At 37.6% G+C, this 26548-nt stretch overlaps 1 protein-coding gene across 4 annotated transcripts in view; it reads right to left on the bottom strand.

Moving 5' to 3' along the window:
- Nucleotides 1–25234, bottom strand: part of LOC115414205 (unconventional myosin-X-like) — an 89500-nt gene extending 64266 nt beyond the window's left edge. For all 4 annotated transcript variants that reach the window (XM_030127443.1, XM_030127442.1, XM_030127441.1 and 1 more), the window contains exon 1: nucleotides 24753–25234. In XM_030127443.1, the coding sequence (XP_029983303.1) occupies nucleotides 24753–24773 (21 nt within the window). In that variant the 5' untranslated portion in view covers nucleotides 24774–25234. The remainder of the gene's footprint in view (nucleotides 1–24752) is intronic.
- Nucleotides 25235–26548: the final 1314 nt, after the last annotated feature.

Consider the following 26548-nt stretch of genomic DNA (forward strand, 5'->3'; position numbering starts at 1 on the left):
GAATTCATTCACCAGTGGCCTTTCCAGTAACACTACAAGATTGTCATTAATGTGGAAGGAGGCAGAACTTTGCCAATTTTGAAAAGGAATCACCAATTTGTTAAACATGTTTGTGTTATATTTTTGTTTGTTCAAAAATACTAATATTTGAGCATTGAGACCCGATGTATCAAATATGATACAAAATTGAAACTCATGCATGAAAATTGATATTTGAAAAAATGTTTTATTGGTTGTTCAGAAGGACCAATAAAGGCTCCAGTTTCAAAGAACTGGAATTTTCTGTCAGTGATTTAATGGTTCAGGCTTTACAGGGTTAAAACTATCCATACATCCATCCCATACATCTCTCTCTCTCTCTCTCTCTCTCTCTCTCTCTCTCTCTCTCTCTCTCTCTCTCTCTCTCTCTCTCTCTCTCTCATTGTGACATTCAGAATGATTTGATATGAAAAATGGTCAAACAAATTCCACTATGACCTGTCCAACTACTTTTTTTCCCCACTCAAAAAACCACTCTGGAATCGATAGGATAATTGATAAGGAATTGACTTGATATGCAGAATCGACAATGGCATTGATATTGATAAAATCCTATCAATTCCCACCCCTAGTGCAGATATCTCTTATGACCATAAGGTGCTATCTTTAATGCACATTTGTATGTTTGATGTTTCCATTTTAATATTTTAATGTTTCTGCCAACAGAAAGTACATTGTACGTATTATTTTATTTGTTTTTTTCAAAATACAACTTGGTTAAATTATTTCAGTGTGTGTAGAAGTACTTTTGGAAAATTTTGAGCACATTTCAACAATAATAATGATAACTGTGATAATTTTGGTCACAATCACCGTGATATGAAATTTTCATATCATTACATCTCTAGTTGTAATACCTGAAAATGCAGAATAAAGTGCCCTATTATCAGATAAAGGAGAGACAGAGATACACCCATTGCTAGTTGTTCCTTCCGTTGCACACCCACAGTGTTTTCTGCAACATCTCAGAGCGTCACTTTTTGTACCTTCACAATACATAAGACAGAAAGCTTCTAGTGTGTCTGTATGTTTAGTGTGCATGGGCGCACAGGCAGATGTCACATAATAAACGACTGTAACATCTGGACTTTCCACTAAGGTAAAGCAACAGTCCTCGAAGTCTGTTTTGTGTGTGGTTGTGGTTGAAAAGATGTGTATGTGGTTGACTTGAGGTCAGAGGAAATGTGCTCCAGCCCGACCTTCCCTCTCACACAAAGGCCTCTTTTACAGAGTCACTGACCCCTGCCCTCAGACCCGTTAAAAGGGAGCACAGCAAAACAGAAGAGGGGCAAGAAAAGGAAATGAGAGAAGTTGGAGTCGACGGAGAAATAGAAGTTATGTTGGGACAGGAAATGGACCAGATACACTGTCCTAAACTGGTCTGAGGCTGTACAGTAGGCTTCTGTAATGTATGATACTGTTTACAATTTATTAGAAAACATCTGCTTGAGTCATTAAATGTATTAAATCTTACATACTTGAATAAGATAAATCAGAAAACAAACTATAAAAGTGCTGGTTAGTATATGTTTTCAATATATATGATGGTGTGTTATTACACGTACAGTATATATTGATTTATAAATGTTCCACTAGAAAGAACCTGAAAAGTGAATGTATTGCAATGTGCAGACACTGTTTTGAGGTAGAGCTAGTAGCTCTGAGACAAACATTCCTTTTGGGTAAAACCCATTCTCTCATTAATTCTCAGAATTTCACATTTTGGCCCAAGACTGCATCTCAGAAACTACAACCAACTACCACATTTGATGTAATTTTTCTTTATTAGTGACTCAGATTTGGTAAAGTTACCTACTTTTATTTTGGAAGCATTTTACTTGTAGACCAGTGTAATAAGTCATTCAGTAAATATTCTAATGAGTGATTGTTAGAAAATGCAAACAGACCAATAAATAAAATATAATTTATTAGTATGTATAGACCTTTCACACATGGCAGCCATTTTGTTTTGCAATAATGCTCAGGGTGTGACGCTCACATGTTGTTAATACACCACTGTGGACAAATCATATAAATACATGGACAATTCAAAGCAAAATAAAAAAATCTTGGGGACACTGCACTATATTTGCTTGTTAAACAATATATTTTATAACCATTAACTACTATATTAACACTTCTATGCTAGAATTACAGTTCAGTCATTTTACATGATACAAAAGAAAAGATGTAAATGAATTCTGGAACATCAGCACACATCTACAGTTATGGCCAAAAGTTTTGGGAATGACTCAAATGGATTCTCTGCTTAAATGTGATTAATTTGTCAATAAAAGTGTTTAAAACCTCTAACCCTAAACCCTTTTTTTAAATCAGCAAACTTTTCACCTCAACTGTTCTTAAGCCAGAATTAAAACACTAATGAAATTTTAAGATAATTGTCTTGCTGTATGTAAATATTATACAAAAAGTTCGTATAATGTTGCTGAGTGTTTGAATGCTAATGTCAAATATGTTGTTTTACTCTGAAATATGGGTAAATGTCTCCCTAGAGTTTCCATTTCTACTGTTTTTTCAGTTGCTGATCAGTCTGTAACATTATTTGTCAGCTTCCTGGTGTTTATATGACTCAACGCAGCAGTACATTATCTTTTGATTACATTACTTGAGCATGATGTCAGAAGAAAATGGCCACTGAGTGAAGGTGGACTGAAATATCTGTTTTCCATTGTAAAGGATGAGAGAGATTTTGCGCTCCTATGAGACTGGAGAAGTGAGAATTAATTTTAGCAACAGATGGCCACACACCCCTAAGCATTCTATCACAACATTTTATCACTTTCCTTTTCCCCATTACCATCTTCTTTTTGGTTCTTTGTTTTATTCTTTTATTCAGTCTGACACAGTGATGATAAAGGAAAACCAGCCTGGCCAGAGGCAGAAATCACCCCCACACTTACAATACTTTATTTATACACAGATGAGTAGCTCAGGGACATGCTCAGGGGACAGAATGTCGGAATGCTGCTGGATACAAAGATTTAAATGAATGACTTTTGCTCAGCATTTACTAAATAGACCAGTCCTTCCACTACTGTGTTTCCCAAACTTAGAGTGAGGACCCAAAATGGGACACAGAGCTGTTGTTACTGGATCACTGATTGTCGGAGAATATATACAGTCATAATATGAATCAATTTGCGTAATTAAAACAGAATAAAAGTGTTCTTTAGAAGGCATTATAACTGTTAACCTCAAGAAAGCATTAAAAAATATAGAGGAGAAATGGGACAAGATGCAACAGGACAAAAATTATTAAACAAGATAGACAGAAAGTAAAAGAAGCAACAAGACAAAAACATCATAATAAAATACATATTATGTCTAAGATGCAATAAAATGAAAATAACACAATAAGATGCATATGATGTAGAATACACAACAAGGTGAAAATAACACAGCAGGATAGAAATGCCTTTTTAAAATTAAAAAAAAAAAGGACAAAAATGATGATACAGGATACAACAAAATGCAAATGTACGATGTAAAAGATGAACAACCCAATTAAACACCCAAAAGAACAAAAATAAAGTTAAAGACAATATTAACTGGATTAAAATGACATGAAAGACAAATTAAGACAGAAAAAAATATGGAAAAGACAAAGGAAAAATGACAAATAACAAAATGACAACGATGTGAAATGCATTAACAATCACAGTGACAGTGTTTTGACAATAGAAGAGTCAATAAAAATGTAAATCTATGTTAATTTATGATGTATTTTAGTAAATTTGAGTCCCAGTGAAATCTTGGGTGTCTCATTTTCTATCACAAATTCTATGCAGTATGTAATTTCAGTATCTAACTCTTTTACAATTAGTGAATACAACCAAGATTTAATAAGAAATGAACCCTTGTGTGTACAGTAACTTGTGTAGGGGTTGCACAACATTCTTTGTTAACCAACATTTTCACGGGTAAGAAAATTAATCAGATTAATTTTTCACTCCAGTCTTTGTGGGAACAAGCTTTATGCATCTAGAATCACTCTGACCTCTGAAAAATTCATGGCCCATCTCTGTGTGTTATTCTCTCCTCAGCAACTCTCTATATATAGCCGCCGTTCACTGCTCTAGATCCCCTCTTTCTGTTCCGGCAGCCAGTCTGTCTCGGTCCTGCCTTTCAGATTCCAGCACACACAGAGCTATTATAATTATAGTGATGACATGAATTGACCTGATGACCTCTTGGGCCTAAGGCTCTAAGCTCACAATTCACCAGTCTCTCGACAGATCCAGGTCTGACCTCTGACCCCTCTTAACCCATGAAGACCCAGTGCTACTTTTATGGCTGTTCCCAAATGATTTTTTCTCTGTATTTAAAGTTCTCTAAATAATTTACCACCATTTATGTTCCCCTGTATTTTGCATTTTTCACTGTAAACCATGTATTTTCCTGTATTTAGAATTTAGATATTGATTAATATTCAGAGTTAATTCAGAGGTTATTACATCAGAACAGAGCAAACTGAAGAAAACGTGACTTTTTCAGTAAAATCTATCACTAACTGACCAAAAAATAAGTGTCTCCATCCACTGTCATTGATCAAACTCCATGGGTTTTATTGGTGAATCAATGCTGTAGAAGATGACGGTGTTTCTACGTTCACCATTGCTGTTTCCACTATGTGGTATCAGCTCGACTCAACTCGGCTCGGCCTTTTTTGCGTTTCCATTACAAAAAAGGACCTGGAATCTGGTACTAGTTTTTTGGTATCACCTCCGCCAAGGTTCCAGGACTGGGGACCAGATACTAAAACGTGACGTGTAAACACTGAAGACCACTGACTGGTCAGAGAGTCGTCTCTGTGACCCGCCATTTTACGAATAACAGATGCGGAAGTTGACAGTAAATATAGCGGTAGGTTAATCCTCATAATGACAGCCTGCAAAACTACACCATGGTTTGTCGAGGAGGTTCAGAAGTAAAAATTCAGTATGAGTTTGACAAGACAACATGCAACGAGTGAGTTTATCAGCAACTCTCTGGCAAGACGACACGGAAGTAACGCACCGCATCACTATGACGTTCAGGTACTGAAAAGTGGGTAGTATCCTGTAATGGAAACGGTCTCCAGGAATAGGACCTGGTACCCGAGTCGAGTCGAGCCGAGCCGAGTCGAGTCGAGCTGGTTCTACATAGTGGAAACGCAGCATATGGAGTCTGTGAACGTCCAAATGGGTCATATCTGATGACCATGAAAAGATGACAAACTGTATTTTACACCAATTATTTACATGCATTGATAGAATTTGTGGTTCAACCATGTATTAAACATTTTAGATCAGTAGGTACGTTTGGTCACCAGTGGATGTTTGGGTCTTTATGAGATAAACCTCAATACTAGACTTTTACCTCTGAAGCATAGACAGACACAAACAGTAAATATGTGAATCTGCCTCTGAATTCTCCCTGTATTTCTTTCTTCTTTCTGCCTCCTCTTTGACTAAATTGGTCACTACTTCCAGATCGATGTGCTTTAGCTGAGCTATGTGTTATCTCCACGTAAAGGAGACAGAGGGTTATAAATTGCCTTCCAGTATTACAACCCACACCCACCAACAACCCCTGTTCTGCTCCTCCTCCTCCACTGTCTACGCCTCCCCTCCCCCATCTACTACCACCCCAGACAGGAATGGCCTCGCATGACAACAAACCGCTGTGTTCATTGAGCTAAAACACAAAAACACAGGTTCAGAAATAGATTCTGACACACATCACCATCGGCCGGTGTCTTTCACCTCTTTCGGTACTGCAGCAGTTATTTTCTAAGTCTGTCACTCATCACTATGAAATGCAAACCAAAAGGCTGTCAGACCCAGGCCTTCAGGTTCATCCATCACACTTTCGCCAAGCTCCATTAAAGCCCAACCAACTTCAATTGTCACTCGACCCTCACGTGTAACCTCTAACCTCAACATCTCACAACCTGCACTAGAGCTACACCAGCCTGGAAGTAGAAGGAACAGAATAACGACTGGTGTTGCAGCTCCAGTAGCTACACTTATGAGCTTACATGAGGTTTGTGTTGGTGTCTGAGCTTGACTTCATTAATTCTATTTCTAAACTAATGAAGGTCTATGTAGAGGAATTTAAGATGTTTTTTCCCCAATATCGTTTTTTTACTAAATTGCAAAATTCTCTGGAATTGTCAAATTTTTCATGTATGGTCCTCTGAATTATCCTAAAAACATGTTTTATCATACTGACATAACAAATGCAATGATGCTATGTATAAGATGAGTATGTAAGATTCTATGCAACATGATACGATATTCTGGTTAACAAATACACACAAGTGTAAATTAAAAGGGCTATATTTTGCTAAACCCACTTTTATTCGTCTTTGGTACATTTATTTGTGTATTTGGACCCTAACAGTTCATAAAGTTTGAATTTGAACCCTCCAGGTGCTGCAAAGCTATCTTTATACTCATTCTGGCAAAAAATCAAGTCAATTTCTACAACCTGTTTTAATTCCTTCTTAATTTGTTACATCTATAACTAGTTACGTCACGACATTTGCACATATAAGGTCAAAACTTCTGATGAACATTTCTCCGAGTACGCCATAATTGTAATGACCTAAAATGTTCAGTTGTTGGTTGTATCAATGAAAACAAGTGGCTGAACAGGACAGAGAAGCACAGGCAACAACCTGGAGGGGGTGGGGTGTGAAGTGGCTCATTTGCATTTAAAGGGCCAGCGCTCAAAACAACCTTTCTGGTGTCATTACTCAGAAATAAGGTTGAAGATGGACCTGTGGAGTTGAATTAATGAAGAATTCAGACCCAAGCATAGCATTCACAGTTTATGTAGACCACAGGGAAATGTTTTAAAATGCATAATGTCATTTTAAAAAGTAAAATATCCCTCCTTTAACCTTACATCATTGCAGTATGCATGAAACTTATCTCACATTTTCCATGGAGACATTTCTTATAAACACAGTAAGACTCCTATAGACCATGTGATTTCATCAGTTTTATACATTTATCAGCAGCCACACTGCTATAGGGATCCAACAAGCTTAGGTATGACACATACGCATTTGAATGTGCATTGGTGAAGTCTACCAAATCTCAGGCTAAAACGAGAATTAAGAATTAAATGTATTTAGTGCACGTCATCTACCTGAATAATGAAGTTAAGCTACTGATCATGTATAACAATAGTCGTATTTATGTGAACAGAGCAAATCCAAAAATGAGTTGAAGGAGGAGAATATAGTCTTTGTTGTTCCTCTGGATTTTACAAAGAAAGCTTATGGTTAATAGTTTTATTGACATTAAATACATATCGCATTGATCCATGGATCATTTCATGGTTAATTCCTATTAGTTGCTAAGTAGACGTAGATTGTAGCAGTTTCACACTTTTAATCAAAATTTTTGTCAGAATTTTGACAGACACACTTTTGTTGCAAGTTCCTGTATCTCCCTCACTGTGCAATATATTCAATATACAATTTCCATAATTAAATTGATGTGTTTTCACATTTTTCACCCAGGACAGCCCAGAATAAATCAGTGTATATCTGGTTTTACTCAACATTTCAATGAAACTCAACACACAAGTCATATTCTGAGATGTAGCAGCATTAATTCCTTTATTGCATCTATTTTGGTTTCCAAGTGGTGGGGAGAGATTATCATTTTACCTTAACTTTTTACTAAAATGGGTAAGAAAAATGCATCCCAAAACTTCACACTGTGACAAACTTTAGTACATTTAAAAAGACTCTTTTCATTAAGAATTGTAAAATAATGTTAAACAGTCATCATAATTTAACCAACAGTTAACTTATATGATAACTTAGATGTAATGTATCATGAAAACAGTATTGTTGTCGCCAAGAGAAAAGTCTGAGTAATGAGACGCTATTATCAATGTTATGTTTTCCATAAGAAGCAGAAATTCACAGTTCAAATATTTCCAGTATGACTGAGTTTGCTCATTGTTTGTCATCTGGCTGTGAGTTTCTAATGCTTATTGACAGTTTGTACTCACTATTTATGGATTCCTCTCATCAAATTTATAGGTAAAGATTCCTGAAATAAATGTCTCTGGATCATTCTGAACAAGCGCAAAGCTAGGAACAGTTAACATCAAGAATATTAATTTTGGGTCTTTATATAAGTCCATGTATTGTAAAGTTATTAAAATGCAAAATGTGAAATCGGCAGGATTGACTTGTGTGTCTAAAAATCCATTTCTATTGCTTTTTATGTGAATTAAAGCACACACACACACACACAAGTGGTTCTTGGGAAAAGCTGCAGGGTTGATTTTATCTGTAATTCACTGAGAAGAAAGATGAGGGAACTAAGAAAATCCATCCTGACCATCTAATAATCTTTAATTTGTGAACACACAAAGGAAGTTTTCCCCGGAGCATTTGGCCCAGACAACTGAACAGCTGTGTATGTGTGTGAGGACGACCCATAAAGGCCTTATTTCTGCTCAGGCAATCACAAAGGCAGTCATGCCATTTGATTGAGGCGTCGCCCCAGAGACAGTCTCGGATGAAGGACCCCTCTCTATAAGGGCCCCTCACGCACCACCACACATTAATGAAACACTACCTTAAACACACAATCAATGTCTACATACATACACGACATACGTATACAGTTCAAACAGCTCAGTGAGCACTTCTTCATGATACTCAACTGAACATCAGTGAAAAATGGTCCTCCATAGCACCACAAAAGATCAATACATCAATACATTATAATGCTGTGTCACTAGATTATGGAGTCTTATAAACCTGAAATGAGTAAACACAATAATGAAAGGTATTATGAGGTAATATTAGGCTCCTGTTTGATTGTGTGCTTTGTTTTGATGGATTTTGCATTGGAGATTTGTCATTTGTTGATGTCAGCTAAAGCTATTTGTAACTGTCTTAGTTGTTTAAATCCATGATACCAGCCTGTGCACTGATTTTTTGGTATTTGTTTTTTTTTTTTGTTTGTTTTTTATTTATTTATTTATTTATTTATTTTTTAAATATATACTAATGTCCCCTGCTACATTAACTTCCGCTACTACTGCTAACCACTATCTTAGAAATTGAGTTAGTTAACATCAACAACCAGCCTCAAGCAAAGAAAGTCTTCAGCCCAAACTTCCTATAAGCATGTTCAAATCTTAGATATTGAATCTTCAATACTTCAATACAAGCCGAATAGATTTCCCCTTTTAATTTAATTTTATTTTATTTTATTTGAAAGACTGTCTTGCAGAACAATGCTGTGTCTACTCTAATATCCATATTTTTCTAGGTATTTTCCCTCTAAATAAAATCCTTCTGCACAATTTCTGTTTTACAAAATATCTCTGTGCACATTAGAACACAGCACAGACAACAAACCACCACAAACTCCCAGACAAACAATTGTTTCTGAAAACCACACACACTGCATCCATGGATTAGATGTAGCAGATGCAAAGACTGAAGTCTGTTGTGAAGTTGAGCAGCAACAAGTTAACATATACACATAAGTTAATTTATTTATTCTTACATAGATGTCACCAGTGCAAGTGTGTTGATGATTATCACAACATACTGTAAGCATTCTATTGATTTACACACTTATATGACATGTATTTGATTTTTTAGTCCCATTCTCACTACACAAATTAACAACAGACATACACAAAATGGGATTGGGAAATCCAACTGGCTTTTGGTCACATATCGGGTTAGTCTATAAAATATTTCATCTCTGAAGCTTTCCATATCATCTACATCACTTCAGTTTGAAGCTTAGACTAGCTGTCGGTTACTTTAGTTTGGTATAAACATTGAACACAGGTTACTTGTTGAAGCAGGAGTCTATCTAACATGTAGATAATGTGGACTGAACACAATAGAAATAAAGGAGACAGAGGACAAAGACACTTAAAATGGCAGTAAAAGAAAATGAACAGAAACACACAAGAGGTTACAAATTGAAGGGTTAGTTGAGACGCAGAGTGACAGAAAGTGACAACGATAAATAAATCATGACTGAAACAGCTGACTACTCACCAGCTAATGGAAGAAAACTAATGAGCAGCCTGGACATGGGAGGACACAGCAGGGGGTCTCCAGAGAGTAAAGGTCAGAGGGACATGTAGAGATGACCCTCTAAATGGATCTCATATTTGTCTGTCTGCGCGTCTGGCTTCTTTAGGAAACTCATGGTAAAACAGCATCTGATTCACATCTAAGAGTTGGCATTCTGTGTTAGTTTTCACGCCCACAGCACTTGTATTGGAGACATTAAGCTCTAAGACTGTAGAATATGTCATCATTTTCATCATAATGCACCAATCCACCAAAACCACCCAGGTCCATCATGTTTACACTCCTGCTTTACAGTCTCTGCTTCCTCTGCAATGATGGATGTCTGACAGGAGAGTGGATGTGGGTGGAGTTTTATTATGTGAGTCAATGAGGCAAGAAGGGGAGGGTCCTGCAGCAAATATGGCTCATGTCAATCCTAGACAGGGGGACTACTCATTGTAATTCATGTTATATTGTATTTATATGGAGTCACAAGAAATGTCCAGCTGAATATAAAATGTCAAGTTTGGAGGACCCAAAAGTTTATTAATTTATCAGAAAATGACTGTAGTCTAAACATACATTATGTGTAGAATTAAAGGTAAAGAAATATTTAATGACTTAAAGCAGCTATCTGGTAGCGCAAAAAATTCCCAATACAAACTTTATATGAGCATGCTAGCATTACATATAGTAACTTTAACAACATTATATGAATATAAAGTGAATTTGCTGTTTTACTTACCAGACAACTAGCTTTAGATGTATTTTTGGTAATGCTACCAACAAAATGTATCCACTAATTTTCTATTAACTTTCTGTTAGGTCTTCATTCTGTTTATTATCTCCACCAAGGAACAGTGGAGGTTATTACCTCTGCCAAGGAGGTTATGTTTTTGCCAGCGTTGGTTTGTCTGTTTGTCTGTCTGACTGTGTGCAAGATAACTCAAAAAAGTTACGGACGGATTTGGATGAAAATTTCAGGAAATGTTGATACTGGCACAAGGAACAAATGATTACATTTTGGTGGTGATCGGGGGGGGGGGGGACTGATCTGCCTTGGCGGAGGTCTGCAATCTCTGAGTGCTTCTAATGTTATCATTGGGGTTTGTTTGTCTGTTTGTTTGTTTGTCTGTTAGCTAGATAACTCAAAAAGTTATGGACGGATTTGGATGACATTTTCAGGAAATGTTGATACTGGCACAAGGAACAAATGATTAAATTTTAGTGGTGATTTGGGGGGGGGGGGGGGGCTGATTTGCCTTGGTGGAGGTCTGCGCTCTCCGAGTGCTTTTCTAGTTCTTTATTAAGGATCCCCCATTAGCTGACGAACAAACAACAGGCTAGTCTTCCTGGGGTCCTCTTAAAAAAAGTTCAGGATACAAAGTAACAATACACAGATCCAGTTACAGTAAAAAAGAAAGAAAGAAAGAAAGAAAGAAAGAAAGAAAGAAAGAAAGAATGGTAACATAAAAATACTAGTAACTCTCAAGCCTGAATAGTGACTTTACATGTTTTTTAAATGCTTTCTTACTTGAAATGGTTCTAATATTTAAATGAAGGGTGTTCCAGAAAGAAATAGCTCTATATGCAACAGCGCTTTTCATTGAATTAGTTTTGGGCATGGTAATGGGTAGGTGTGAAGTATAAAACATGCCCGAATGCATTTATTTGACTTATTTCCAACTCTACTTTTTTGAACTAATTGATGTTTGTCTTATAACTTCATTTAGTCACGTCGCAGAATGAAGAGTATATTGTGTGCTGCATTTGAAGGCAACATTACAAGAGGATGATTTTTATGGGAAACATGAATACAGAGGATTCCTGATTTTACTGTGACAGACCACACCGATTCATCTCCTGCAGCGACCAAGCTTGTGTCACGGACATGGACCTAAACTGTGTCAGTAATATTCCATTAAAGGTGATAATACAATCAGGGCAGAGAGGCTTTCAGCAGATTATGGCAGCTGGAAAGAGAGCAACAGCATGTGCTTATGTGTGTGTGTGTGTGTGTGTGTGTGTGTGTGTGCGTGCGTGCGTGCGTGCGTGCGTGCGTGCGTGCGTGCGTGCGTGCGTGTGTGTGTGTGTATGTGGGTGGATAATGTCACCTATGCTATATGTGTTATGCACCACATCTGTCAGTTAAGGTATAAAAAAAACCCCCTCTGAGAGCAAAACAGAAATGTCCAGATGATTTCATAATGGTGTTTTAGAGTGTTTTAGACTAGTTTCAGTTATTTGCAACCATTAATCCAATGCAAGTGTGGCAGTTTCACTAAAATAAAATAAGACCCTGCTCACATTGAACTGGTGTTACCTGTTAACCTCAAATTATTCCTACATCTGTCTTTTATCTAGCACATACACACAGAACATGCTGTCTGTGCTCAGTTTACTGGCATGATCCACCAGGCGTGAATAACAAGGTTCGCTATTTACAAGCCACCACACACAACTGTTATCCTTTTCATTATGTTTTGAGACTTCGCTCTTCTGATTTACCTTTGATGCTCCTGTGAATGGCTCCCTGCGCCAAAAATGCTATTGTAACTTTTATTCACACTTGCCAAGCACAGCCTCCCAACCAGAAAAAATAAAGGCATGGAGAAAATGAAAATTATTGCAAATCACAAGCAAGGCAATGCAAGGCACGTTTACTTGTGTAGCACTATTCATACACAGGGTAACTCAAAGTGCTTTACGAAGGCATAAAAAAATCACGACAAAAGCAAAAGTAAAACATTGAAATTACATTAAAATCAAAAAAAGGGGGAAAAAAGATATTAAAATCATCAGAGATAAGACATGATTTTAAAACGCATTTACACACAGTAAATCACAGAGGTGTCATGTAGGGCAAATATTGTCACATAGCCTCTATTTTGGTTAAATGTAGTTGGTAATTTGCATTAGAATTTTTACTTCACATGAGATTATTAGAAATGGATAACGTCTACAACTATAAGAAATTGTCAGAGATAATGGCAGTCTCATGCAAATAACATTTTAATCCCAAAATGTTGCTACCTCCAGAACAGCTACAGCTAATAACTCATGGTAACAGTCAGTTAAAGCTTTATAAAATGTACCAGAATGCACTGTCTTGACTGTCTTTTGTGTGTTTTGTTTATATTGCCTTTTTTTTCTCTCTCTCCATGGGTTCTGTTTGTTTATCATGTCTGATGACAACCTCTGTATTATGAACACATTACTTGAAATTATAAATGTTATATTTGTTAAATGAAAAGTTCTATAAATGTTGAAAAGTTATATGAATGAAGTTTGAAAAAAGAAAAAAAACTTTGACACCACCTGATAAAAAGAAGAAAAACATAGAGACTTCGAGGTCAGATTTCTGGATTTCCACCATGTACTGGAATGCATCTCATCTGTTGGTGCCCATGTGTTTCACCTTTCAAATAGGGGATATTTCAGAGTTTACAAGGCACCTGAATGCATCTCCAGGTTAAACTCCATTACAGAAGCAGCAGGAACAGAAGTATCCTGACAGTAAATGAAACAGAAACACAGTAGAGACTCCTACTAGAATTATTTTCATTCTAAGTGAATACTTTGTTACTAACTTTTACCTGGCACTGTTCTGAATAGTCCTCTTAGAATTTAATGGTGTCACATTTAATTTCTGCTGTGTGGCTCTTACATCTATTCATATCAAGTAAAAATGTCCAAAGCTTTTATTCATTCATTAATTTTCTGAGCTGCTTAGTCACTGAGCAGCTCACAGGAGCTGCAAACAACCATTCACTCTCACATTCAGCCCTACGGGCAATTTTAGATTGACCAATTAACCCATAAAGACCCAGTGTGACTTTGTGTGGCCGTTCCCAAATGAATTTTTCTCTCTATTTAACCTTTCTTAAGTGATTTATCACCATTTCTAATGACATAATACTCTGTATTTTGCTAACTTTCAGTAAAAATCAAAAATTTTCTTGTATTTAATTCAGTGATAGTATAGATGTTAAAAGCTCAGATTAAAGTTGAGGGCTTTTATATTGAAAACAGAGAAATATGAAGAAAAACAGACTTTTTCAGCAAAAATATCAATACCTGACCATAAAACAAGTGCTTCCATCCACTGTCATTTGTCAAATTCCATGAGTTTAACTGGTGAATTAATGTTGTAGAAGATGACAGTGTTTTCACGGTAACTACAGAACCTCTGAACGTCCAAATGGGTCATATCTGATGAGCATGAAAAGATGACAAACTGTATTTTACACCAATTATTTACATGTATTGATAGAATTAGAGGATCAACAGTTATTAAACAGTTTAGATCAGTAGATGCTTCTGGTCAGCGGTGGATGTTTGGGTCTTTGTGGGTGAAACTATTAAGGTGCATGCCTTTAGATCAGGGTTGTCAAACTTATTTTAGTTCAGGGGCCACATTCAACCCAATTTGATCTCAAGTGGGCCGGACCAGTAAAATAATAATAGTGAAAAAAGTAAAATTATATTATGATAATGTTTACAACTACAACGTTTCCTTAAAAATCTGAATATCATGATCAACCTGAAATGTCTTCAAAAAAACAAGTGCAATTTTAAATATATTCTGCCTCAGTTTATCAGTTTATCACATGTATCACACATGTACGTTACAACTTACATTACAATTACACATACACAAGACATTTGATAACAGGCAGAATATTGGTACAATTGCATGTACTTCTCGTAAGACATTTCAGGTTATTCACATTTTTTGTAAAAGGATAGTTTGTAAGTATAAACATGTTCATGTAATTTTACTTTTTTACACTAAAACCAGGATTAAATCTGCAGTTTTCATTATTTATAGGTTATTATGATAGTATTTTACTGGTCTTATCCACTTTAGATCACATGTGTCTGTATGTGGAAACTGAATTACGATTTTTACATCGTTGATTGATTGATATCTTCAGTGTAATTCATCGTACTGGCCGGATTGGACCCTTTGGCGGGCCAGGACCTTCTTGCTGTGAGGCAGCAGCGTGGCACTCTGTCCAAACCCTGTTACTGTTTCATAGTTCAGTCCTTAATCAAAGCTTTTCTAATACAGTAGAATGCCCTTTAATTTCTGCCCTTTTATTCCATTCAAATAACCCACATCCAACACACCCACGCTCAAAGCAAAACTGTCAGGTCAAAGCTCTGTCACATCTCGATACTGTTTGGTGCTGCGCTCTTATCCTAAAATATCTGAAGCTTTACACAAATATGTAACCTTTTAACCTGTCCTGAATTCCAAAACAAACTCGGATGATTTAGTAAACCAGATCAGAGTACACTGCTAATGCTAAAGCCGTAGAGAGAAGCAGCTGTTAATGTTATCTTGTGTGTACATGCATGTGCCGGTGTGTGTGTGTTTGTACAGTGCAAATCCCCTTTAAGAGGCCAGTTTTGAGCAGTCTGCTAATTATCACATTCTCTCTCATCTTGGATTAAACTACAATCACACACCCCCTCCCCCCACCAACACCCTGGCAACAAAACTCCACAGCAACAGTGTGGAAACAGGGCACCATGGAAACAGCCTCTCTCTCCTCTTTAAGCACTGATGGATGATGGGAAATTGTGTTTACGTGGAGGGAATTGTGGGACATGCTGGCAGCAAAAGGTGAATATTGGGAGGGAAAAGGGGAAAACCTGCTGATAGTCTGAGTTGTAGAGGATGAGGGGAGGTTTTGTTCACATAAGCTTTACAGTGCAATAGGTTAGAGTGGGTAGGTGAAGGAGGAGAAGGACACAGCTGGAAAAATGCCAGAAGGAGGAGAGAAACTGGCAGTGCAGCGCTGAAACTGGGAGATGGAGAAGAGAGTGGCTGCAGGGAAAAGAGAGCATTAGAGGGAAGGGAAAAGAGAAAAGAGAGGGAGAGAAAAAGAAGCAGAGCTGATGCAGCTCCTGAGCAGAACAAATGTGTTTGGAGCTGCTGAATATAGGTCACACATCTCCAGTGACTGTTCCCTTCCCTCCACTGAAGCAGCTTTCTGCACTGTATGTGCTTCACTGGAAATCTTGCATGATTTGGACCACAATCTATGTACACCCCCAAGCTGGATTTTGTGCCATTGTGCAGTAGAAGTGTCTCACACTAAATAAAAGGGTTGGATGTTCCAGTTATTCCTGGACACATATCCTGTAGTAAAAGCAGGAGAAAAATAATGAAAACTGTTTCTTTGAAATTATTTGGTTTGTTTGCATAAATGTTTCACAAGCAGCTGTACAGACTGCATGGAGGTGATTAATATTTTACAATAGAGCAAGTTCTGTGCAGGAAATCAACCTAAATGCGAGAAAGCTTTCATTGCTCTGTAACAAGGTTGTTTTATGGATGTGATGGTGTTCCTTTTTTCATTAGAACTTCTGCTGTTGGATATGGCCTCATTTTCAGTGATGTCAAGAGTGCACTTGAAACAGCAAACATGCACGGAAAAAATGAGAAAAGACAAGGTTTAGCTGAGTAGTTTCTAATTATAAGTAATGATATTACAGGTTTTATATGGGGTTTTAGAACTGTTTCTATGCTTACATGAAGTTTGTATTGAAGTCTTTTTTGTGCTGGAGGGCAACCTTTTCTTAGCTGGCAAGTGTTTTATTTGGCTTCATCTGTGAAGACAGCCAGTACTAGGACTGGGAACCTCAGGGTACCTCACGATACAATACGATACAATACGATACATACGACAGCACAACATGATAAGATACACAATACATGGCTCACGATAATGATAATATCTCAATATAGCAATATTGCGATTATCGACATACTGCTCTTAATAATGTATGATATATCCATGTGTTTATAGGGGTGTATACGTGGGGGTGTGTTCCGTAGCTGCCATAACTACCATAACTGGCATAAAGTGAAAGTGAAACTTAACACGCTTTGAACGTCCGACTCCAGGCTTCTATGCCTCTGTTGTACACCGGAGCTTACATGAAATTTTCACAACTTCTAACCTGTATCCACTGGGCCCCCTCCACTGCTATATGGGCCCCCTGGTAATGCTGGGCCCCATGAGTTTGTCATGTTTACCCACCTTTATGACACCCCAGTGTGACATACAACGCTGTTTCATGAGATCAGTCTCATTTTAAACTCATTCAGAAAACATGACCTCTCATGTCTCTCAACCGTGCATGTTTGTCGTGCTGCCCGTGTATTGTATTTTTGTGAGACAGTTCTTACTTCCACATTCTGCAAAGTCCTTATCCAGCTGTGTCCCATCCACACTACAAAAGCTAAAGTGAGTCTACACTTTTTAATTTAAATGATGCCGGTGCATCTTTCAGTTTAACTTCACTGCTCAAGTCCGCCATATCAGCACCGTTGTTTGTTTTTTCTTCCTCTGTGACTTCGGCCCAATTTTCAGCCACTCACACAAGGAGCGCCCCCTGGATGACATGTAAAACAATGACTCCACTCACTAAGGAGGAAGTGAAGTGAAAGTGAAAGAAGTTTATTGCGACTATAATTTTAAGAATAATTTTTTAAAAAACGATACATGGCGAGAGCGCATCGATAATCCATTGTAAGAATAAATATTGTGATTGTTTGCCATATCGATATTTTGTCACACTCCTAGCCATTACACTGATTTCTCTGCATTTCTACAGAAATCCTTATGATCATTTCTATGTTCCTCAGTGCCTCTCTTCAGCTCCTCTACAGCAGTTACAGTGGTTAGCTTAAACAGAGAGCACCATATAATGGGTCATTCGTGCCATTAATAATCCCAGGAAAATTATGTATTTAAGTCCATTTATAGTGACTGAATAGAAATTGTTTTTTTGATATGTGAAGTCTGTGTTGAATGTTTCAAGTGTCCGCAGCGCAAGAACTAAAAGTTCTTTTCCCAGATTTAGTGTTTGTACACAGGACCTCAAGCACTAGTCAATCACTTGAACATGTCAAATAATGATTATGGGACCGGTTCAAAAACAAAAAAATGGTGCATAATGATTTCCATTAGGGGCTGTATAAATAATTAGAAATCAATACCCGTCACATCTGATGTTTTAAGAAATGCCAACCCAGCCTTTTCATACAGGATGAAATGATGAAGAGAATAAGTGTCGCCAGTAATGGATCTAAGTGCAGGAAAGGAAGATGGTCTGAATTATTTGGTTCCTATAAGAAAATTAACTATGATACTGTATAAATATTTATTTACTTATTTTGCTTCTGTATGTGTCTGTGAAATTGAAACAGAAGGTTTGATCCAACCAGACCCACTTCAAACTTTTATAAGCTTATAATACTATCCACAATATCTACTATGACTACAGACAGAATATCAATATTAAGCTTGTCTAGATTCAATTTGATAATAATTTCAAATGACAGTGCAGTCAAAGGCTTTCTCTAATATTTCAGTGGCTGAGTGTGTGGCATCACAAATCCAATACAGAACTGTCTCATCCAAAAAAAAAATGGACAAGTGGTTACATAAGATGTTATTTTGTTACTGGAAATTCAGAGGGTGTAGTAACGAACCCTGTGGGATGCCCCTCTGGCAGAAAAACACAAAATGACCATTTCCGGAAATCACAAACTGCTCTCGATGAAAGATGTTATTAGTTACATAGGTACAGCAGGACTTAGTCTTAAAACCATTATGACATAGGAGCATAGCACTGTTAATAATGTCAAAACAGAATCAGAAAAAAAGTAAGTTAAAAATAACAAAGGAATAAATACTGGTTTAGTTTGGTTATATAGCCTGAGGTGAGAGAGAAAATGAGGACAGCAGCATTGACTGAGCAAAAAGACAGGACAAAAGAGCACAGATGTGAGAGAAACATAGGAAGTGGATGATATGATACAGTGGGGATGACAGGAGCTATTGTGTCAGGAAGATAATTTGTCACAGCGTCACCAAAACTGTTCTTTCCACATTCACACCTGTCACTCTCCTGGTTATCGGTTCATGGTGAATGCGTACCTGCAGCCCACTCCTTCATCATACATACACAACAAACACAAAACATGAAATGTCACACCTGAGAACAAATGTCATTGGTGTCTTTGCTGTGCAGATAACGTGGACTAAAGAGGGTTAGGGTGGCAGCATTTAGAAATACCAGTGTCCTGTTCATGTACAAACCTGCTGCTAGTTGACCCAGATCCACTTTTGTTATGATGTTAACTTACACAAATGAGAAAATAATAGGTCGTTCCAATGTTTGATGAAATGCACAACACTACAAGATTGTATAAGAGCATAGATTTATCAATAGACGGCTGCAGAAATTAGCCTCAAACCTCATAAATAAGTTAACATTGTACATTTCCAGTTCCCTCATCTTAAAGTCAGTGGGTTTTCTGGATGAAGTTTTGTTTTGACACCTGTAATAAAGTCTGAGATGAGATTAAAGGGTGTTGAGATTAAAGGGTGTTGGAAATGTTAACTGTCAGAACACTGGAGGTGGATGCTACAGCCAAAAACAAATCCATCTTCATTTTTTTCACTGTAACGACCAATTAATGGTATTACTACATTAGTTTCTGTCCAGATGTCCATGCTTTAAAAATACTTGTCTATACTAAAACTATACTCTAACAACATACCATATTAATAATTTATTATATTGCATTGTTTCGCTAAATATAAAGATCAATTTCAACAAAATTAGTACAAACAAAATAAGTACAGCAGGTTCACAATGAATATGCTCTAGTGTAACAAACAAACAGGCTGTAATATATGACTGAGCCATTTTTTTTAGCCACATTAGCCAGAGTTTATCGGCTCCAATAATGTAAAATAAATGCTTTCTTACATCATCCCTGTAGCGCTCTATTTACTTAACCTTTAGCTCTGTTTTTTGTCTCTATCACCTCTTTCAGTCACTAACGGTTCCACTCAATTTTGTTCAGCAGCTAATCATTAGCTTTGTCTGTGTACAGTGGATTTATCAGAGCTTTTAAGTTGTACAGTTTGGCTGGAAACAGATTGAGGAAGAAAGACTGAGACCAAAGAAAGAGAAAAAAAAGTTGCAGGTCTTAAAGCAAGAGCAATGAGCTGAAAAATCCTAAAACCATAGATGTCTATGTCAATATTACAGAATCATGGACGTGTTACACAGGGACAAGGTCATTGGAACTGATGCAATGCAAGGGACTCTATATATAAGAAGTAGATTGGACTGTGACTTCACAGATTGGTTTTAAACTCCTGTTTTGAAGCTGAGAGTTTTACTTTTGGAGCTAGAACTGACCATATTTGGACAAATGGGTGGAGCTGAGGAATGATGGTTGAGCTAATGCTAAACGCTGGCTTACTGAGAGGAATAAAATGGTTCAACAGACATTTGCATGACAAGTTTCTTAACCAGTACTATATCCATGTTGTTGGCTGTAGCTGTGGTTACCATTCTGGCTTTTTGCATCCAGAAGTGATGATATTTGGCCTAAATACAGAGCTGAGGGAGTGCAAGGAATGATAAACATAAGCTTACCAAGACAGTAATAGAATAAACTACATGAACTGTTTGGATAACAAGATCATGTGTTTGTCCTCTTAGTGTAGCACATAAATCACAAATATAGACCAAGACAATATTGTATCTTGGTGATGCTAACCTCTGTCCAACTGACACTGTAACACACTTTCTGGATTGAATACAATCTTTTCTTAGAGCAAATAACAAAGGAGAAATTGAATATGAGTCAAATTAGAGTCAAACTGCGTCAAGCAATGGGATATGCAGTTAAACTAGATCTATGACTGTTAGCCTGTTAAACGTATCCATCATTTTATTCTCTTACTTGTCCCAGGCACTTTGTTTTTGACCTATCATAACCAGAAAACCTTTGAGTTTTGTTTGTATTTAGATGCCATCTGACATTTCATGCTTGGCTGACTGGCCAGCTATCATGTTTTCTGCCTGGATAGAGAGAGAGAGAGAGACAGAGAGAGAGAGAGAGAGAGAGAGAGAGAGAGAGAGAGAGAGACAGAGAGAGACAGAGTCTAGCTGTTTCTTTGTGGTGAAGGGAAAGAGCGACAAGCTGATGAATTTAAGATGTGTGGTGTGAGAAGTGAGTGTTGAAGTGATGAAAGACAGAGGAGAAATGAAACTAAGTGGATGTTTGACAGACACCCCCCAAGAGGATTGATTACCCAGCACCCACTGGATGAAGTCATGGTTCTAGGTATCAGATATGCAGCTTGTGCAGCTTCTGCAAGCCTAAACATCATAACTCAATAATTACCCCATTTTTAGTTCTCACACAGGCTGTCAGTGTCTGGATGTGGGACTGCAGAGGGGGTTACATAGTGGTCTGTCAGTCAGTGCTACGATCAATAAATTACCAATGGACATAGATGTGAAATAGAGCAAGAGAGGGGGATGTTGTACTGTGCTGCTGCCGAAAATCATCCACACCAAAAGTGTCACTTTGTAATGAAAACATAGAAATACAGTGGCATATGTGATTAAACATTTTTAAGATGCTCTGCAATATGATGATGTCTGTGTGTGAGTTTAGACAATGTAATAAACTTGTCTCTTTAAAAAACATAACTTTTAATACCCCTTGGCCAGAATGGACAGACAGACGACAAAACAATTACAATACCCATCTGGCCACAGTTGGCCAAGGGGTAAAAACTATACTTCAAAGTTCAATTGTCAGATAAAAATTACTACAATAAATAATGATCTGATAATCTCAATCAGAATAATAAGTACATAAAAATCGAGAAATTCAGTAGAGAAAACTGATATCAGACATTGCCCACTATTGGACCAAGTTCAGCTGATACAGATGTTGATAAATATCTTACAGAATTGTTTCTTCTACATTCTCATCAGTTCCTACAGACTGTATGTAAAAAGTAGACAAAGCCTCAGTGATGTCACTCACTAATTTGAGGACTACTTTTTTAAGCCTTGAGTATAATATTTTTATTATTTATTTGTTAATTACTTGTGAGTGAGGGGTGAAACCAAGGGACAACAATGACCTCAGCTCAAACATGAAATCCATATAGAATTTGTAATACCCCTAATGGCCACTTGGGGAGCTCCAAAAAGTCCAGGCTTGCACAGACTTATACCTGCAACATGCTAAGTTATTAAAAGACTCATTCTAGTTTTATTTTTATTTGGACCATCTAATCAGTAATCAGGTGGTCCATCTTTTAATTATTGTTCATTTAATCAAATCTCTGGTCAAAGAGATGGTTTCTGTTTATGAAATCAAAGCATTTTTCCTGACAGACTGCTTCACTATAGTTGTGACTATAATGTGAAGACCATAAAATGATAATGCTACATAGTGCGTGATGACGTTTGCAGTTTTTGAAAGTCATTAGCTAACATTTTGCATTAGTTCTTAGCAAGTTAGCTCTTGCAGCTCCACCCTATTTTTCCAAATATGGTCACTTCTGGCTCCACGTAGTGAACATGGCACCAAGTGAATCACAACCTACTGGAACAGCAGGTCAGAAACCACTGTGTAATGTCACAGTTTTTCTATTAATTATATGCAGTTTACAGGTGGAAATCACATAGCAAATGCTCATTTATTTGGAAACAAATACAACAATGAGTAACATTGTCATGTTCACCATCTAACTGCTTCACAATAAGAAATATAAATACATGACTTAGCATTAGCTGGTGTTATTAACAGACTACCTAACACATAATATAGTTAAATATTTGAGGTCTAGTTTGTGTAACTTCTCAAAACTTATTGTAAAGGAGGGAAATGTACAATAATAGAGACTCTGACTTCCACTTCCACTATATGGCCACGCCCTTAATTATACAAAGTTCTAGCTTTAAAATGTTTTAAATACATACATTTAAAGATATTTTTTGATGTCTTGGGTTATACAGTAAAGTCACACTGTACTGGGAAATTAGCCATAGAAACAAAAATGATAACATGTTTATATGTTTATTTCTTTTTTTTCCTTTCTTCTTTTTTCTATGACATGTTTATTTCTGCTGTAAAGTCACTTCAACATGGACTCCATGAAGTGACTCACTTCTGGAGTCAGCCTCAAGTGGTCTTTGAGGGAACTGCATTTTTTTGGTACTTATGTTGGCTTCACTTTTCAGCCCTTTTATTGTTGCTTCTTCGTTAATATTTTTGGTAAAAAGCTATATTTCATAACCTGTTTAGCAAATGATACAATTAAAAAGTGATGGAGGCAAAATGAGCCTTGTTCCCATTATATTATTCCTAGTGTAAATTATTACCCCCAATATTGTACAAAATTGCATCCAACAGCACATACTGTTTTGCACTGCTACTGCACTGGACTGTACATACTGTATTTTACATTTCTTTCTATATACATTGTACATAGTCTGATACACTAATTCTTTAGTGTTTTTATATTGGTGTACACATTCTTGAGTGATTTTAAATTTTCTCTTTTTTATCTTTATGTAGCTGAGAACTGCCTCTAAGAAAAATTTCATTATGTGCACATAATGGCAATGAACATTCTTGAATCTTGAATCTTGAAATGATAACTATCTCTATCTGCATTCAGCTAGAAGAACAGCTTTGTACATTAGGAGTGACCATGGCCCACACACACACACACACACACATACACACACACACATAGGCAATAACACACAAAAATGGCATGACATCACTGGCAGTGTGCAGGGCATTTAAACCCATATCAGATTAACTTAAGAGGGGGCAGGATAAGTAGCTTGGAGAGGACGGGTATTGGAATCAAAGTCAGGGCAAGACGACGTTTCATGGGACTGTGAGGACATGGATGTGAAAATGAGTGATGTGTGCAAAAACAGATTAAAAGGTGAGGAGGTAACATCACATGAGGGGGTCAAAAATGTACAATGAAGGCCATTCCTGGGTAAATGGATGCATGGTGGGTGGTTTTGTTATCTAAATTTAAAAATGGTTTATGAGTTTTTTTCCCAGCATGCAGTGGAGGAATGAGCATCAGGCTGAATTAATAATCACTGATGCCAGTTGTTAACCATTTGTCTCCCTCCTGTCCAGCCTCATCCTCCTCCTCCCCCTCCTCCATTCCTGCATCCGTTACCGGGCCATTCCCACCCCGTGGCTCCATCCCCATTCACAACGCACTAAAAGACACTGGAAAAAAAGCCTGTCTTCGTATTATAGGAGAGCTGTTTGTAGCTGCAGGCCCGCATGGTTGCTCTACCCCTCCGTTAACAGATTGGCTTTTAATCCTTCAGCCAGTCTTATGGATGCAAAAGCCCGTGTCAGCTCTCGTTTGGCCAATTTATCTGCGGCTCTGCTCTGAAATCATTCACAAAGCTGAGCCGGCACACAGGCCCTGATGCTCCGCAGTGATAAGAAAATAAAAAAAAATATGGGTTTGTGTGTTTATTTGAAGCCAGCACAGGTAAAAATTAAAATGCACCCATAAAACACAGGCCAAATTCCTTGTCATTCGAGTCGACGGAAGCTGAACACCTGCCTTAACCAAACCTGACTCATAATATTCAAACCACAACAATTTACGCAGGCGCACAACAACGCAAATATAATCTATATAGGATCAGCTTTATATGGTGATGATGTCGGGGTTAAAAAAACAAACAGACAAACAAAAACACATAAAGAAAGCACTGATATATATTCTGCAAGGCTTACCTCTGTAAAAAACGCTTCCATCCTCCCTACTCCTCCCAGACGACGCGCGCCCGGCCCCGCAGAGCGCACACACCGGCTCCGGTTTCGGGTGCGCAGCAAATCTCCCCAACGGAAGGGTGAGTGTATTTGTCAAGATGGGAGAAAGGTAGCGATGTTCCGGTGTTGGTGTTTCCCATTCACCACACGTTTATATCTTCACCTTTTGAAATGTTCCAAAGCAGTGCACCTCAGCAGCAGCAGCGGCCGGAGGAGACTATGCGCAAAAAGAGAATCCACATAAGACAAATCCAAAGACAGGGATGGAGAAATGAAGAATGGCCATGCCGGGGATCCGTCACTGAGCACTAATTGAAGCAGCCCCGGTTCTCCAGGTCTGCTTCGGTTTCAGTGTGTGTGTGTGTGTGTGTGTATGTGTGGTTTTGTGAGCGTGTGTGTGCGTGCGTGTATGTATGAAGATGTGAGTGTGGTGCGTGGGGTGGAGAGAGAGGACCAGTCCGGGGGCAGGACGAGCTTGACGCTGCCCAGCTCACACACCGGTGGGGCGGTGCAGACACAGCCTCCACCAATACAACACACACACACATGACTCCAACACACACAGGCTACGGCGGATGTGGGGCAGTGTGTGATTGAAATGTTCCTGCTGTGGTCAACACGGATGAATGAAACACTGAAACTACACACCTGTATTTTTTATGATTGATTTTTTTTCTTTTTTTGCTCTTGGCACATCCAAGTGTTCATGATTCCAGACAAAAGGAGAGAAAGAAGACGAATTCTAAGGGAAAATATAGGCAAGCAAGGTCACTCTCTCCTCTCATGTCTCATATGTTCATGTCTGGGCTGCACAGTTTGTATCCTTTGGAGATGAGTCATGGAGACAAGAAGTGGATGCATATTAATTTGATAGTGGTTGTATATTGGAAAACCTCTGAAGATCTACCAAGCCATGGTTAGGGTTACTTATGAGCCATGTTAAAAAATAATGATAATTTAAAAAAAAAAAAAAATAGGACCAATGGCCCTGTAGCTTACCGGCCAAATTAAAAGCTTTGGGAAATGTATCCAGATGCCATTTATTGTCACCCAGTTATGTGTATTTATTATATTACAGAAATAGCCCATGTTTTGATCATATTCCAATCAGATCTGTAAAAAAAATTCAAATTCCAACTTGATATCATTGATACTTAGTGATTCAATCCACTTCCTATCTCTTATAATGGGAAAATTTTTCAAAGTCACACCAAATCCAGAATCAGATCCAGATTGAAATAATTTCAATACCTTGTGTTGACATCATCATAAAGAAGCTGTATACCAAGTTTGAAGTCAATCAGAACGGTAGTTTTGGAGAAGAAGACGATTGAAATTTTTTCCCCATAAGAGCCCATGTTAAATTTTCCGTAAGTTCCCAGATCCAGAAGAAGATCCTGATCAGCATGTGGCCATTATGTTTTGGCCATCTCCCCATCAGGGCTGGACTGTAGAAATTTACACTGGATATCATTCATATTTGCTGAGTTATTGCATCGATCCACTTCCTATCTCTTATAATGGGGAAATTTTTCAAAGTCGCACCAAATCCAGAATCAGATCCGGGTCCAAATAATTTCACTAACTTTTATTGACATCATCATAAAGAAGCTGTATACCAAGTTTGAAGTCAATCGGAATTGTAGTTTTGGAGTAGAAGACCATTGAAATTTTTGTAACAGACGACAGACGACGACAGACGACGACAGACGACGACAGACGACGACAGACGACGACAGACGACGACAGACGACGACAGA

The sequence above is a fragment of the Sphaeramia orbicularis genome, chromosome 22 (assembly GCF_902148855.1).
Source record: "Sphaeramia orbicularis chromosome 22, fSphaOr1.1, whole genome shotgun sequence".
NCBI lineage: Eukaryota > Metazoa > Chordata > Actinopteri > Kurtiformes > Apogonidae > Sphaeramia > Sphaeramia orbicularis.